Source organism: Balearica regulorum, chromosome 2, assembly GCF_011004875.1.
Source record: "Balearica regulorum gibbericeps isolate bBalReg1 chromosome 2, bBalReg1.pri, whole genome shotgun sequence".
NCBI lineage: Eukaryota > Metazoa > Chordata > Aves > Gruiformes > Gruidae > Balearica > Balearica regulorum.
Genome location: NC_046185.1, coordinates 165,065,152 through 165,081,815, shown reverse-complemented (window position 1 = coordinate 165,081,815; position 16,664 = coordinate 165,065,152). Strand labels below are relative to the sequence as shown.

At 42.1% G+C, this 16,664-nt stretch overlaps 1 protein-coding gene across 1 annotated transcript in view; it reads left to right on the top strand.

Annotated features, from left to right (window-relative positions):
* OBSCN (obscurin, cytoskeletal calmodulin and titin-interacting RhoGEF) overlaps positions 1-16,664 on the top strand; it is a 197,712-nt gene that overhangs the window by 73,226 nt on the left and 107,822 nt on the right. Inside the window, exons 34-46 of the mRNA XM_075746848.1 lie at positions 215-484; positions 1,266-1,532; positions 2,064-2,330; positions 3,629-3,901; positions 5,422-5,688; positions 8,326-8,592; positions 9,464-9,730; positions 10,349-10,612; positions 11,175-11,441; positions 11,821-12,084; positions 13,036-13,302; positions 14,329-14,595; positions 15,907-16,170. Coding sequence (XP_075602963.1) covers positions 215-484; positions 1,266-1,532; positions 2,064-2,330; positions 3,629-3,901; positions 5,422-5,688; positions 8,326-8,592; positions 9,464-9,730; positions 10,349-10,612; positions 11,175-11,441; positions 11,821-12,084; positions 13,036-13,302; positions 14,329-14,595; positions 15,907-16,170 — 3,471 coding nt within the window. The remainder of the gene's footprint in view (positions 1-214; positions 485-1,265; positions 1,533-2,063; positions 2,331-3,628; positions 3,902-5,421; positions 5,689-8,325; positions 8,593-9,463; positions 9,731-10,348; positions 10,613-11,174; positions 11,442-11,820; positions 12,085-13,035; positions 13,303-14,328; positions 14,596-15,906; positions 16,171-16,664) is intronic.

Genomic DNA, 16,664 nt, shown 5'->3' with positions numbered 1-16,664 from the left:
TGCAGTCCTTCCACGTGTCCCTTTTTCTATAACTTTACGGTAATTCTGAGTGGATAATGTCAGAAAAATCTTTCCCATTTAAAATGCATCTGTAAGGAATGCAGTGCTGTCCTGCCAATCTAGTAGATAAACCAGTCTAAAAATGTCAATGCTACTACTCATGTAAATTATAAAAGCCTTCTCTCCTTGTATTAAGCTACTTTTTGTCTTCCAGAACTGAACATTGGCATCACCAAACGGCTGAAAAACACTGAAATCCAGGAGGGAGAAGATTGCACTTTTGAGTGTATTTTGTCCCACGAAAGCATTGATGACTTCAACTGGACGCTGAACGGAAGCAAAGTGGAAAGTGGTGGGCGATTTAAAGCCTCTAACATGGGTCGGAAATACATGCTCAATATCAAAAGCGTGATTCCTGATGATGCTGGGGAAGTCATTTTCACGGCCCGTGGTCTAACCTCCAAGGCTTCTCTGGTTGTGAAAGGTAATGAGATGAGAAAGGTTCTGAGGTTTGATTTCTTGGGTATCTTTTTCATAACGTATGTCAGTAAACCATGAGGGCAAACTCCTGTTATGATCAAAGTGAACAGCAGCCTTCTCTGTCAGCCTTGAAACACTGAGATTTTTCCTTAAAAACAAGTCAAAGGCTTAAACTTTTTATAGATATTTGAGAATTGCAGAATCCACTGGGTTGTGTAATTGTACAGAAAATTACTACCCAGGACGTGTGCATCTGAGATTATCACCCAAGGCTCCCTGGGTAGGTAGTGGAGAGAGGAAATAGGTAGTTTTCAGACATGGTTCATCATCCACAGTTAGACCTATTTGGGACAAAATAAATTGTTCCTTGAAGTCCATTGCCCGTACTTAGCAGATCACTGCTGGCTGCAGGGTGACCCTGGAGTGAACACCTCTGCTATGTATCTCTATAGCATAGATGTCTGCATTTGGTGAGATAGATCCCACCATAACTGCATGCCTACAGTAGCTTCAGTAATGACAAAATGACATCCCCTGAAAAGTATGCCATCAGGACAAGTCCTCAGTTCCTGTAAGCAATCAGCAATACTCACTGAGAGCCCATAAGTGCAATTAATATGTACTAAAGAGCAGGACTGCTTCTTCCCTTCCTTTCCTAACATAATATGAATCATTCATTGGGGAATGTGAAAACGTACCTGATACTTAAATTGCAAAAACCCCAACCATATAGTGATCATGATTTTTATTCAAAGTTCCTTTTATTATTTTTCCCTCTTCTTCAGAAAAACCTACTGAGGTTACAAAACAGCTGGAGGATAAAACATCAGCAGCAGGGCAGGACATCAGGCTGAGCTGTGAATTGTCAAAACCTGATGTAAGCATCAGATGGTATAAGGATGGCAAAGCAATCCGAAAAAGCCAGAAATATGACTTGCATCAAGAGGGGACACGGGCCATTCTGATCATCCATGACTCCACGGTCAAGGACAGTGGGGAGTACACTTGTGAGACAGAGGTCTCTAAAACAAAAGCCAGGATCACAGTGCAAGGTCAGTAGAAGCGTGCATAGGGGCTGGCATGTACAGAAGCTGGGGCAAATAACTGCAACCTGGGGGAGATGTTCTTCTCTTCTATCTCCCTAAACAGGATCAATTTTTAGTTTTAAAAAAAAATGTCATGGATTAAGAACTTTGAAAAAAACCTCTGAAGGTACTGAGGAATCTTATGTGCTACATAATGAGCCAATCCAGGCTGGCAGTTTGAATTAGTCTCTTTTGAATATGAGTGACCAAAACTGTATGCAGTCTGCCAGATAAGATCTCACCAGCACCTATACAATGACATTAAACTTTCCACATATCTTCTGGAAATATTTTATCTGATATGCCCTGTGACATGAGGTGGACCTGGTGATATTCTTGGATCCTTTCTATCTCTATATTGTGTGATTCCACAAGTGGGTGCAGAGGGGATTCAAGACCATTCTGTATGCTTGTTTGGACAAGTCCCATGCTGTAGGACTTGTTTGGGTAACAAATCTGTCTTTCTATTTTTTATTTTATTTTTTTTTTCCCTTCCAGAAAAACCTAATTATTTTGTCAAAGAACTTTCAGATCTAAAAGCTGATGAAAATGGAACTGCAGTTTTCATGTGCCAGACTGAGAAAGCTGCACCCTCTGTGGTCTGGAGGAAAGGCATAGCTGAACTCAGGGCTAGCAGGAAATACGAGATCACACAGAAAGGACAAGTCCTGCAGCTGACCATAAAGAACTTGGAGAAAAGCGACAGTGACACTTACACCTGTGACATTGGTGATGCCCAGTCCAGAGCCAAGCTAGTCGTGCAAGGTATGCATGAGAGGAATCATAGAATCACGGAATGGTTTGGGTGGGAAGGGACCTTAAAGCCCATCTAGTTCCAACCCCCCTGCCATGGGCAGGGACACCCTCCACTAGCCCAGGTTGCCCAAAGCCCCATCCAACCTGGCCTTGAACACTGCCAGGGAGCCAGGGGCAGCCACAGCTTCTCTGGGCAACCTGTGCCAGGGCCTCAGCACCCTCACAGGGAAGGATTTCTTCCTAACATGTAATCTAAAGGTACCCTACATCCTGTTTCTCCACCAGGAAACATTATATGCATAGGCAGATCTATTTCTCAGCATACAGGTTGCAGATTTACTGATTTCTGATGACGTGTATATATATGTTATATATATATATATATATTCAAGAATAGTCACATGGACATGCAGTGGCGGTGCCCACTTATTAATTATTATAGTTAGTTATTAAAGACTAGGAAGTAAAGCCAGACTCCTCCACCTCTGATCATCTGCCAGAGCAGCCTTTGCAGAAGCAAAGAAGTGTGCTTAATCGTCATCATGGCCTCAGGATGTGAGCTACCTGAATTCACTGTGAGGTTTCTAACACCAACTTTTCTGAGTGAAAAAATACTTCTCTGTGACAAAGCTCAAGAAAAAAGTAAAAATTCCCTGTCCTGGTTTTGTAAGTAGGAGCAACATCAGATGTACCTTTGTTTACAGTGATAACCTTTATTTATTTATTTGTTTAGATAGGTGTATATCTATATCTGTACAGACAAGTTTTCAGGGCTGTTGTTTTGTTTCCTTTTACTAAAGCTGCAGTCAGACACTCTCTCCATCTCCTACTGTATTTATGGTTGGGCTTAGCTCAAAGAAGGTGGGAGCTAGGTGGTCCTATCCCATAGAAAGCAAGTTATATTTGCTGTAGAAAAACAGAGGGGTTGTCGTGGGAGGGATTATCTGCTTAGTGATGTCTAGAGCCCAATGATGCTGTCAGAGCTGCATCCTTTCAGCCTTTCCAGGTAGTTCCGTTAGGAGAAACTTTATAACACTGGATTTGAATTGTACTAGCTACTTGTTCTGTTGTCTGTGTTCTGGTGCTTTGAAGTTGTCTTCATCCTATTTTGGTGTGTCCCCTGTATATATTATCTTCCTGTGAATGGTTTCTGTGTTCAGTAACAGGGAAATTGTGTTTCAGTCTTCTGTATCATGAATGTATCTCTTTCTTGAAATACTCACATGGGAAATCTTGGAGTTTTCCATATCGATTTTCATGCTAGAAACTGAAGATTCCAGTAATTGATGTATCTATGTTCCTTTCAGGCCAGAAAGTGCTAATAACAGAAGACCTGGAAGATGTCACTGTGTTAGAAGGAGAATCTGCCATGTTCAAATGCAGAATCTCTCCTGTAGACTATAGCAAAGTGCAGTGGTTTTTGGATAAAACCCCACTCCATACCAATGAACTTAATGAGATCCAGTCTCAGCCTGGTGGATATCACTTGCTAACGTTGAAAAAACTCTCACTGAAGGACTCGGGGGTCATTACATTTGAAGCTGGTGATAAGAAAACATCTGCCAGTTTGGTTGTTAAAGGTAATTCAATCATAAAAACTGTAGGACAGGAAAGAATGCTTAGAAATAAGTACGGGTTAATGTGGGTAGATGAAAAAAAGAACAAAAATGCTACATATTTAGCACCATCATATGTATATCTGTATATGTTCAAGAATAGCATTACCTATATAATGAAGCTAGGGCTCGGGCATGAATACTTTGTAATCCTGGACAACTCTCTATGTTTATTGGACCTTAGATAGGAATGTTATATCGTAGTGATGGTACATTGAATACGTTGTCCATTTCTCCTTGAGTTGAGCTGATAGGGTGATGATAAATGAGGAGAAATCAATTAGTTCAAGAGGAAAAAAAAGAAGTGCAACCAATAAGTTTTTTATTTTTATTTTATTTCATTGTTTGAAAGGCAACATTACGTGTGTTTTCTGCTACTCATTGTTGACAATGAATTGTGTTCTCTGGAAAAGATAGACTGATTTAAAACTGCAGTGTTAGTCTACCTCTATAGCAAGGAAAAAAAAATATTGCCAGACAGCCCAAGAGTGCAGGATCAGAGAGTTGTTTTCTTACTGGAAACATAAATATTTTTCATTGCCTAGAGCGTCTCCACTGTGTCAGGTCATATTGTCATTCTTTTCAGAATCACTACGTTTCTTACAAAGAACTTTTTTTTTTTTCCCCTTAAATTTGAAAATTTGCCCAAATTTTGCCATGCTACAGAAAGGCAACCACAATTTTTTCTGAAGGCAAATGAAAGGCCTTATTTTCAAAAGACTGATTCCATTTGGTAGAACTAATATATGATGCTATGGTACAAAAACCTGGTTCTGGGTTTCTGATTGATTGGATTTTTATGAATTAAAAAGCCTTAGGGGGGAATAAGGTCTACCTTGGGCAACTTAGCTATTGGTGTCTAGCTTAGGCTACTTCTATAAGCTGTGTAGAAAGACAAGCACTTCCAGAGAGCAGTTCATCTTCTCTGTCCTAATGACCTGTTTTGGAAGTGAAATATCTGGTCTCTGGAGGTGTCTGTCATCTTCCAGCAGTTATAGAGACCCTACACGACCAGTTTGAGCTATCTGCCTGGTTTTTAGATGGCTCATACTGATGAAATGAGACCTGCTTTAGGTGACTGGCTTTGAGAAACCTGTATTGCACCTCACTTCACGCAGAATTAGCTTTTCCACATTCAGTTAGAAGGTCCAAACTAACCATCTCACACGTAAAAGGGATTAGGAAAATCGTGTCTCTATTCTGTTTGTATTTAGCGAGATGCGAGAGAGATCTTATGTTCTTCAACAGGCATATTTTCTTCTCAGTTTATCCTAGATGGCATTAGGTATTTACTAGACAACGTTTTATGGCACGACTGGTGCCTTTCTGAGGGCTTTATAGTCATGAACACCAAATTATTTGTTACTAACCTTGACCTGTAATTTTAATACAAGTAATCTTGGATGTAAATCTCACAGATTACTTGTGATCTGAAAATTCACACCTCTTCTGAAATATCTCAGATGGTTTTTATGTGATTCTAGAGAAGCCCTGCATCTTCACAAAGGAGCTGGCTGATACTGAAGTCACTGAGGGAGAGGATGTGATCCTTCATTGTGAAACCTCCAAATCAGACAGCCCTGTAAAGTGGTGCAAAGACGGGAAGAGCCTTAGGAATTCTTCCAAGTATAACATCAGCCGGTCGGGATTTGAAGCCAAGCTTGTCATTCACAGGGCAGAAGAAAGAGACAGTGGCAGATATGAGTGTGAGGCTGGAGCAGCTAAAAGTAGTGCGGTTATTACTGTCAAGGGTAAGAACATTTGGAGTGATGGTTTGGGTCCTAACTCGTCATCTAATATTGAGGCCAGAGTAATAAATTGAAATGATAAAAATGTGAAACTGTACTGAAAAGAACCTCATGTCTTTGCACCTCAGTGCAGGAGAGGTTCTCATCAAGTAATCCGGGACAGCGCCCAGAGAGCTGACAGAATGTGAAATGGGAAAATCCTTCATCTTACCTGATTTTAATTCTGTGAAAATGAAGTGCCTAAGCTCTCTGGAGCAGAGAGCAATGGGTCAGCAGAGAACAGCGGGTATCTCTGCAGGAGATCACCCAGCCTAAGAGATAATCCAGAGAAAGGATGAATCAGCTTCTGAAGCTATCTCCACCAATGGCTCTCTCCAAAGAGGGAGCTCATACACCCACATTTGTATGGGTAATTGCTTTAGGCAGCCAAATTTATTGACAGTAGTGCACCCTAAGTTTTTATTCCAAAGATCATGATCAGGAAGGAGGTGCTATCTGAAGGGTTGTTGTCTGAGCCGGAGCAAAAGTTCTCTTCTTAGACACGTGAGACTTTAATATACTTCCTCGAGCGTGTTTGGTAAGCAACATGTACATTAGGTAAGTGTTGGGTCTGAGCCATGTCAGAACCAGGCTCACCTGCTACCCACACTATAATTGCTCCAGCCTGTCTTGAGTCACTGCTCCAGCCTGAGGTTGAGGAGGAGGTTGGTTCCTGTGAGCAAAATTGCTCGTTCACATGGGCAGGTTCGAGCAGATACTGGGAGGCTGTTAATGTCACAGGCTGGGTTTAGGCTGACCAGCGGATATCCTGAATGCAGCTCTTCGTAACATGCTCTGGAGGGGCTGATTGGAAGCTGCACCCAGATCAGAGAAGTCAGTGTGAACAAAAAGCATTTGGATTGTTGGAATAGTCAACCTGAATGTCAGAGCATGAAGAGGGAAGGCAAGATGCTCACAGTATTTATCTACAGCACAAAGAAACAAGCCAACTTAAGGCTGAGATCTGCTGTGCAAGGAAAGAGAAGACTTCATAATGTAATGAAGAAGAGAGGTCATGGTTAATGGTCCAGATTTGATATGCCTTTAATTCTAGAATCCTAGAATGATTTGGGTTGGAAGGGCCCTTTAAAGCCCACCTGGTTCCAACCCCCTGCCATAGGCAGGGACACCCTCCACTAGACCAGGTTGCCCAAAGCCCCATCCAACCTGGCCTTGAACACTTCCAGGGATGGGGCTGCCACAACATTTCTGGGCAACCTGTTCCAGTGCTTCATCACCCTCACAGTAAAGAATTTCTTCCTTATCTCTAATCTAAATGTCCTCTCCTTCACCTTCAGGTCATTCCCCCTTGTCCTGTCACTCCTTGCCCTTATCAACAGTCCCTCTCCAGCTTTCCTGTAGCCACTTTAAGGACTGGAAAGCTGCAATAAGGTCCAACCCCTGAGGAATGCCACTCATCTTAGTACTAGGATGCTTTCCCAATACTAGTTAAACAAAAATGAAACATCTATGTTGACTTTAGTAGGACCTGGATCTCACTCATGATGAAGAGGAAATTTATCTGTTATAAAAACCCCCACTCAGAGTGACTGTTAAACAACAGCTCTATTTCTTCCTTCACAAAGAAGGGTGTGGATGGATGCGGGATTTAAACACATGGATTCAGATCACCAGTAGATGTGAAGGAGTCAACTCATAAGGATGCCTACAACGAATTACACTCTTGTAGCATTCCTTCATCTGTTAGGGTCGCAGCACAATGCAAAAATGGGTGGGTGGGGTGGGGGGGAAGTCAGTAGGCATGTGACACTGAGTGTCCCAAACTAGAGGTAAAAGGGGAACAGAATAGGCTGTAGTTTTTCAACAGCCGCAGGACAGCTGCATCACGGATCAGTAGCTGACTTGCATATTTATAAGACGGCAAAAGCCAGGAAGAAATTGTTTGTTTGTTTGTTTGTTTGTTTTTCATGGCCTGAAGGGAAAAGACTTCAGTTGAGGTCTTTTTCCCCATTAGTGCCTTCTCTATCCTAGGTCACCTTAGAGCCTTGAATCCCAGGCTGTGACAGAGCCTGTGTAGGAATGTCCACAGGGACCCACACACAGCGCTGCTTTCCTTTCTGTGTATGCTCCGTGCTGTTTTTAAGTCTGTATGCATGTCTGATAAAAATACGTTGTGGGGTTTTTTCATAATGAGAAATAAATACCGCTGGTAGTGACAGAGAGTGCATTGCCATTTCTTTGTGTTCTGTGTGTTATGTGCGAGTTGATCTCAGTAAAGTTTTACGTTGGTTTTTTTTGTGCCAGTGGTCCAGCTGTGACTGTCCATCTGCAACACACTGTGTCATTAATAGCAGTACGGCATCTACCACTACTGTTAATAATGACAACAGTAATAGTAGCAATGTCTTCAATAGTACAGATAGTGATTAAAAGCAAAAAAAAAAAGCATATGATAGCAAATATTTTTGCTGCTGTAGAGTGCTGGCACCCAAATGTGAGTTGTAAGAATCTGTGTAGTGTTTGCTAGTGCTTTTCTGTTCCTGTGGCTTTCTATCTTAATAGCAAAGTCTGAAACAAAAAAAGAAAAAGTGATTTCCGATCTTGTGCGTTTCCTTAAACATCTGCAATGTTCTTTTCCAGAGATACCAGTTCTTTTCAAGCAAGAGCTCCAAAACGAAGAGGCTAAAGAAGGAAAACAAGTCAAGCTGACCTGTGAGCTCAGCAAACCTGATATGCCAGTCAAATGGATGAAAGGAGACACTGTTCTCTATGCTAGTGAGAAGTATGAATTTAAGCAGTGTGGTACTGTGGCAGAGCTCATTATTCGAGATGTCACGTCAATAGATGCTGGGGACTACACCTGCAGTACTGGGGAACAGAAGACCACTGCTCGGGTGAAAGTAAACGGTAGGCAGAGTTAGATACATCGCCATGCTTTCTTAATGCATTGCTTAATAGATCTTATATTTATAAATAAAATCACATAGCACTTTTATTTTTGGTAGTGCCATCTACAAATTCATACGTAAAATTTAAAGGTAATATTGCACACTTGTAAGGACCTCTGTATATATTGTTCATGTAATCCCACTTTGTGCATCCAGAACTTTATAAGTTCCCACTGAGCAAAATAATAAATAAGTGAGGAGGGTTCATTTTCTATACCCTATGTGCCATAGTTCCTGACCTATCAGCTATTTTACATGGCTGTTAGTAAGACTGGAGTTAGAGATGGAGACCAGGAGCATTGGAGCACAAGAAGTTGAAAACCTAAGTCCCATCCCTGGCAAATTGCAGGTAGCCAACCGATTGTTTAGACCCCCAGATTCCCCAAAACATCCTTTTTAAAGGCTCTCAGATGCCATCTGCCCTCCCCAATGCCCTTAAACAAATACAATAGCGTTAGTAGTATAGCAAAAGCAGTACACGCTGGAGCAGAAAGCGGGAGAGATACAGGGCATGAATACTGTCCCAGAGCCCTGCAGCAGCAGGGAATTCGTTAGAGGAGGATGCCCAGAGGACTTTGAAAGGGTTCTGATTAAATATGAGGGAAACTTCCCTCATACTCCTAGGAATCTGCAGTGAGATGATAACATCTGGGGGGAGAGATTTCTTCCCGCTTCCAAGCAGAATCACTTTGATGCCACACATCCAAGGGAGGGTCTAGGGCTCCTCTGCTCATTTGGAAAAGGACTGGTTTTAAGAGGTGACAGCTATCATGGGGCACTTGTACATCGGGTCAGGAGGGTACGTCCTAATCCACGGTTCTGTGTTCTAGCTGTGCCTGTCCTTTTTAAACAAGCCCTGGAGAACACAGAAATGGAAGAGGGGAAATCTGTCTCCTTGCGCTGCGAACTCACAAAAGCTGATGCCACCGTGGTGTGGAAGAAGGGAGAAGCCACGCTGCAGGCAAGTGCCAAATATGAAATGAAGCAGAAGGGGACAGTGGCAGAGCTGGTGATTCATAATGCAGAGCCAGAAGATGCGGGAAGATACATCTGTGACACTGGAGACCAGCAGACCACAGCCCAAGTCAAAATCCATGGTAGGAATAAGATGCCTGCTTGTGACCGTTTGTTGTTATTCTTGCCGTGGTCCTGCTAGCTCCTGCACATTTATAGTGAGCATTCTGGAAAAAAAGGGATCAGTAAAAACAAAAGGCAGCTCTGGCTGGGCCCATTATGTTCTCTGTTTTCCAGGACAATAACTTCATGCTAAAACATAGCAATCAAATATACCTGATAACAAGACATCTTTCCTTGCCTCTGAAATAAGTGTTCTGCTTTCTGCTCTGGACAGAGGCAACTTGTCTAAGCTCTAAGCTGGAAGGTAAGAAGGGCCTCAGCTACATATTTGGTTAAAGATTATGCAATGCTCTTCTGCACTTTCTCAGCAAGTTTTTCAAGCGTCTGTGACCATCAGCTTTTGGGCAGCAGAAGGGTAATTACTTTGATATTCTAATTATTGGGAAATAACTGGTTTGGTTTTATTTCCTCCCAAACTCATAGTATGCTATTGTAAATGCAAGTAGAGTCCTGGAAGTGCAGGTAGGTCAAAGCTTATTAGCTCTCCCAACAGAATTTGTTTTGGTTTTAAGTCCCATATGAGGTCACCGGTTGGTAATGATGCTCCTAAAGTAAAATGAGAACGCTTCATTCCTCAGCCGTCTCTGTGCTCATCAAAGAAGAGCTGAAGAGCATGGAAGCCGTGGAAGGTGGGACTGCCACCCTGCGATGCCAGCTGAGCAGAGAGGCCCCCGTGGAGTGGAGGAAGGGGCATGCTCTTCTCCGGCCAAGTAACAAGTACAGGATGAGGCAGGAGGGCATGGTGGCTGAGCTGCTGATCCACGATCTGGACCCAAAGGATGCTGGAGACTATACATGTGTAGTGGGGAACCAAAAAACCACAGCAGCCTTATCAGTGAATGGTAAAACCTCAGAAATAACCTGTGAAACTCTGGAACGTTTCTGTCCATCTCTTCCCTCTTCTTCTCTGTACAACACCTACCTTTACGTCCTGCTTCTACTTTTTTCATCCTCCCACTTTTTCATGTTGCCATGTCACTCCTTTCCCCAATCTCCATCCACAATCAGCTTTCATTATGTTCAATGTTGTGTGTGTTGTGTTGTCTTCTCTCCTCTCCTGAAGTGAAGAGTGCTGATCTGCATGTATGTTTTCCTGAATTAGTATGGAAACAGAAGATTCCTTGGGATTTTCTGTTAAGGAGGGTTCATCACTTTTAATGATGAGGATGAGTTTGTCATTTGTATGCATGATCCCAATCAAGATCATGCATACTTTGATTCTCACAGAACAATTTACTAGAGATTATTCTTTTTTACCAGCCACAAAAAAAGGCAGGATGTGCTTAAGGATAAGGGTGTTGGAATAAGGCTTAGGTAGTCATACGCTAAATCACGATTCAGTCCCTGACCAGATATCTGGGCAGGGTCTTGGGTTGCAATCCCTTTTCATTCTGCATCTCTCAGCCCTGCCAGTCCGTTTCAAAAAAGAGCTGAAGAATGAAGAAGGCACCGAGAGTGGGACGGCTACGCTGCAGTGTGAGCTGAGCCAGGCGGTGGACTCGGTCGAGTGGAGGAAGGACGGGAAGGTCCTGATGCCAAATGGCAAATACAAAATGAGACGGGAAGGGCGTTTTGCTGAGCTGGTGGTCCAAGACCTAGACTTGGCGGATGCTGGGAACTATACCTGCGTGTGTGGAGATCAGAAGACAACAGCTGCTTTGAGAGTGAATGGTAACTGTTTTAACTGTGTTTCTCATTAAGCCTCAAATTTAGCATATTTAAAAGTATTTGCTGGTCATCCAAAGCTTGGTCAGTGATTTCTTAGAGGTTTCAAGTTCTTGGCTCTGTGGTGCCAAATAGTCACCCTATTAGAGAATATTCCCTTCTGTATTTTTTTTTCCTCTTTGAAACAGCACAGCTATGTTGTGTATTGTTTTCTCTAATTTATTTCTCTCTACTCTAGGAGATTTTACCCCTCTTTCAACTGTATCCACCTAGCAGTAGTGCATTTTTGGTTAAATGTATGCACTGCAGCCCAGTAACTCACAGCAGAGCCCAGTTCATTTCCATCTAGTGCTGATTCCTTCTCTGTTGGTATTGTATCCTTCAGCCCTGCCTATCCTCTTCCAAGAAGAAATGTTGAACAAGGAAGCTACAGAGGGGGAGGCAATCACTTTGCACTGTAAACTGAGCAAATCGGCCCCGGTCGAGTGGAGAAAGGGGAATATGGTCCTGAAGCCAAGTGAAAAATACAAAATAGAGCAGGAAGGTCCCTTTGCGGAGCTGATTATCCGTGATTTGGATTTGGCAGATGCTGGTGATTACAGCTGTGTGTGTGGAGATCAACAGACTACGGCTGCTTTGACAGTAAATGGTAAAAAGGAATTCTCAGCATGTGCCCCAAGTAAACCCGTATAATTCCAAGATTGCTTTCTCTTTTTCTCCTGTTTCATCTGGTCCATGTATAGTTTCCATCCTCCTTTTCCCCTCCTTCCCCCCCACCTTGCTGACTGATTTTTCTATCCTATTTTGCTTCTCTCTCTCACTTGATGCCCTCTTGATGTACTATTTGTCTTCCTAGGTGCCATGTTCAAATGACAAGTAGAGTACAGGTCCCCAACTCAACACCACCTCCCTAGTCCAGTATAACTGCTTGTTTAAAAGTTTTCTAATAGAGATTGACCAAAAAGTAGGAATAATACTTACTTTTTGTAACTTAAGAGTGTTGCACTTGTTGCTCCTAAGAGGATCAAGTTTTCATCAATGTGTCATGCTACACAAGGACTATCTTAATGAAAAATAGCCTTTTTATGCTCCTGCTATTCCCAGCCCTTTTGAAACAATTTTGGCTTAACTCTTCCAAAGCATACACTTTATCTCTGCAGAAAGCTGACAGCATGTTTGTAACTGCTCTGTTTTAAGGGGCTCTATTTATAAAAATACAGACAGTGCCATGAATCAGGCATTTCTGCAAAACTGCTGTTTATCTCAAAGGAAACAAAATGCTTTGGGTCTCATATTGAAATACAGCCTCTAATTTTACCCCTTTTGATTTTATGGCGTATAAAGTAAAGGATAGATGACTTGTCAACTAAGTTTGCAGACAGATTTGGTTTTAAAGCAAGTTTTAAAGTGTGAGGACAAAAAATTAAAAATCAGTCTTAAATCTCTTTTGAAATGTTAGAGATAGGAAGAAAATCCTGGAGTGTGAGGAAGGTCTTGTGGCTTCAGTGACATGCAGGTTCAGGGAGATAAGAAAACAAGTAGATCATGGGTCAGGCTTTCTCAGCTTTGATGCCATGTCCGTATTGCATTTACTCTGCAGTCCTGCCTGTTCTTTTCACCAAAGAACTGACAGATGAAGAAGCCACAGAAGGTAAAAGTGTGTCTCTGCACTGTGAGCTGAACAAGGCTGCTGCTAACGTGGAGTGGAAGAAGGGATTCAAGACCCTCAAATCAAGTGACAAGTATAAAATGAAGCGAGAAGGTGTCGTTGCTGAGCTTACAATCCAAAATCTAGACATGACGGATGCTGGAAATTATTCCTGTGTATGCGGAGACCAGCAGACTATGGCAGTTTTAACAGTACATGGTAAACAACCAAAACAAGACACACACACTAAAAGTAACCATCCTGTTTTCTCTGTTCACTTGGACAGACACCTGGTTACCCTACCATCTCCTTCCTTCTGCCAGACCCTTACCTACAGCTCACTGATGCCAACGAAGTGCTCTCGTTGGCATCAGCGTGGCTGGGGCACGTGGCACAAGACGGGTATAGGTGCGCAAGCTCAGAGAAACATATAGGCAACACGGATTGCTGCTACTGTTTTAATTAGGGTCCATCGTTTTGCTTTTCCCCTTGAAAGTTCCTTTATTAGACTTTGGCTTTCCTCGAAGGGACTATGATTTTAAGGTTTCATAAAAATCCCGAAGGTTAGGTTATTCCCTGGAATCTTATCCCCATACTCCATGGGACAATGAGATGAGGCCAGTTGTCATTGTGTTCAGTTACTCTCCCTTGTAAAGCAAGCCCAAACCTTCTAAGGGATGACTGTTCCCAGGGAGAACTTTGATTTTTACTGCAACTGGCATATTTGAAAGGATATGTCAGTTCAGGTGAAAATGCTTGTTTTCCCACCATGTATTGAAATGAACAATTTCATTTCAAACTGACATTTAGGATGAAACTCCAGTGTTTCATTTCTTTAATGGACAATGTATTTTCATTTGCTTAAGTATGTGAAAATATAGCAAAAATCCTTCCATTATGGTTCAAAAAATCATATAAGAAAATCAATTTTTTTTCAGAAATTTCAAACTAGTAGTTATTCTTTTTTGTTTGAAATTTTACAGAAAAATTGGCTTTTCTGCTTCTGTCTGTATTGATTTGTGACTGTGAGTACATGTAAAATATCTCTACGGGTTACTCCAAGCATTGAATCCTTTCCTGGTGATGACATTTCTTTCCTCATACGATTCATGGAGACTATTGACAATCTGTGTTCTTGTATGATAAATCAGTTCAAGATAAGAGGGAAAAGGAAAATTAAACGTCGATGTTTAATTTTAACTCTTCGGAGCATTACATCTCACTGCTCATATTGCTGTCCTTCAGCTTTGCCTGCATTTTTCAAAGAAGGATTGAAGAACAGAGAAGCCACAGATGGTGCAACAGCCACTCTGCACTGCGAGCTGAGCAAGGTCGGTGTCCCAGTGGAGTGGAAAAAAGGGGACAAGATGCTCAAACCGAGTGATAAGTATAGGATGAGACAAGAAGATACCGCTGCAGAACTGTTGATCCGAGATCTGGAGGTAGAAGATACAGGAGAATATACCTGTGTGTGTGGAGATCAGAAGACCTCAGCTGTCTTGACAGTCCATGGTAAAAAAGCCATTCTCCGTTACGATAGCAGTAGCTCAGGGAGATCCCTGTTCTCTCAGAGGTTTCTTTCCCACTTGCTTTGATGTTTTGATTCTGCAGTATTTTCTTGGTTTGCTGGCTGTGTTTCATCCCATCTCCCACTGTCAGTTTGAAACTGGTGGCCTTATAGCAAAGTAAAGAAGAGTTGTGAGAATTTCCTGTCTTAGTCTTTACTTTTTAAAACTGAAAACCGGCACCTGTATGTAAGGCCAAGAGTGAGCAGACCTCCAGCAGTGAGATTATTCTCAGATTTGGCCTCGTCTCACTGATGTCAGTGGATTTCGGTGCTTAATTTGAAGGACCATTCTTTAAAAATGCTGAGCTCAGTTAGTGAAAGGTTTTCCCATTCAGGAATGAATGACTGTCTTCCTCCTTTGATAGACTGAGATATATTTTGCTGAGGAAAGAGTACTTTCCAAAAAAACTGCACCCCAAACCTGTTATTTTGCAGGTCCTGATTTAGAGACTAGCAAGGCAGATTTTGTTCCTGTCTCTGCCATGGTGAATAGCAACAAGCTTTGGTTGCCCCTCCAGGAGAGGCAATTCATGTATAGTTCCAGTAGATTAAAGAATAGTTTTTATTTGAGATACATCTTAAGGATAATAGGATTCTAAGGACTGGGCCAAAACTGCAGAGGCAAAACTCTCTTCTCTCAGATTTTCTGGATGCTTTTACTTCCTCTTCTTTCTCCTGGCTGGAGGTACTTCTGTTCCTCCCCTCCTCTGAGCTGGCTCTTTCTTCCATGTGCAAGTCACTTCCTTTTTACTTTGGTGGCACACCTCAAGGCAACTTGCTGAATGTGGCTAAAAAAAGCCTGTATTCCTGCTATTAGAGCCATTCTGTCCTTGGAAATTATGGCCTAGAGGTGCACATGAAGCTATATTACGAATATTTTTCTGAACCAGAAAGACAAATTATGGTGTCAGGAAAGGTAGAGATCACCAGCTAGCAGTGCCATCACCCAGGGCAACGACTTTCAATCAGAGGTCAGGTCATTAATGTTCAAGATAGATGATTTCAGATTGAAATAGGTAGAGGAGACTACTGGAATCAGCTGGGAGATGATGCATGCGCTGCGTAAGTCAACGCTAGAAGCAGGTCAGGGTGGCAATCATCCCTGTGAGATCCTGCAGTAGGTTTCTAACAGGTGCAGTTTTCATGACTATATGATTTGTTTTCCTGTAATAGTGAAGGACTGGTCTCAGGACCTAGTCCTAAGTTCCTCAAGGTCTGGTTAATGGTTTTGATATACTCTATATTACATCCCATAGCTTTGCCTGCACTGTTCAAAAAGGAACTTGTCAATATGGAAGCCGCAGAAAACGGGACGGCTGTTCTGCAGTGTGAGCTAACTAAACCCACTCTGGTGGAGTGGAGGAAAGGGCAAAAGGTGCTCAAGCCTAGTGACAAGTACAAAATGAGACTGAAGGATGCCGTTGCTGAGCTGACAATCCATAGCCTGGAGGAACAAGATGCAGGAGATTACACGTGCGTGTGTGGAGACAAGACGACTACAGCATCCCTGACAGTGCATGGTAAAATGCATAAGTTTAATAGGGATTTTCTGCTTTGTCACCTGTGATCTCATGCAGGATTGCAAACTGGTCTTGATCCCATCTATTATTTTAAATTTTTATGACAGCTGTGTCAACCACTGGGAATATCTTTTATTGAAAGTCCTTCTCTTAGGACTGAGAAATAGCACCATAGAGTCTTTGCTGTCCCTGTTCTTTCATGTTAATGGAATCTGGAAGCAGATAACGAAGACCTTGGTAAAGTCATAAATAGCACTTTCAGAATTTCCATTAACTAATTTCTCCAGGCATATCACTGAGATTTCACTTGTTTTTCTTGAATGGAATAGAAGGTGTTCCATTATGATAATAAATGAGAAAGGCAGGTGAGAAAGACACATTGCAGCCTGGAAATTTAAGAAAAACGTATTGTTAATTTTAAGTATTCATCTGATCTTGAGAGAGCTGTGCTTATTTCCTTGAAAGCTTGGGGTCATCTTTCTGTTATTTATATC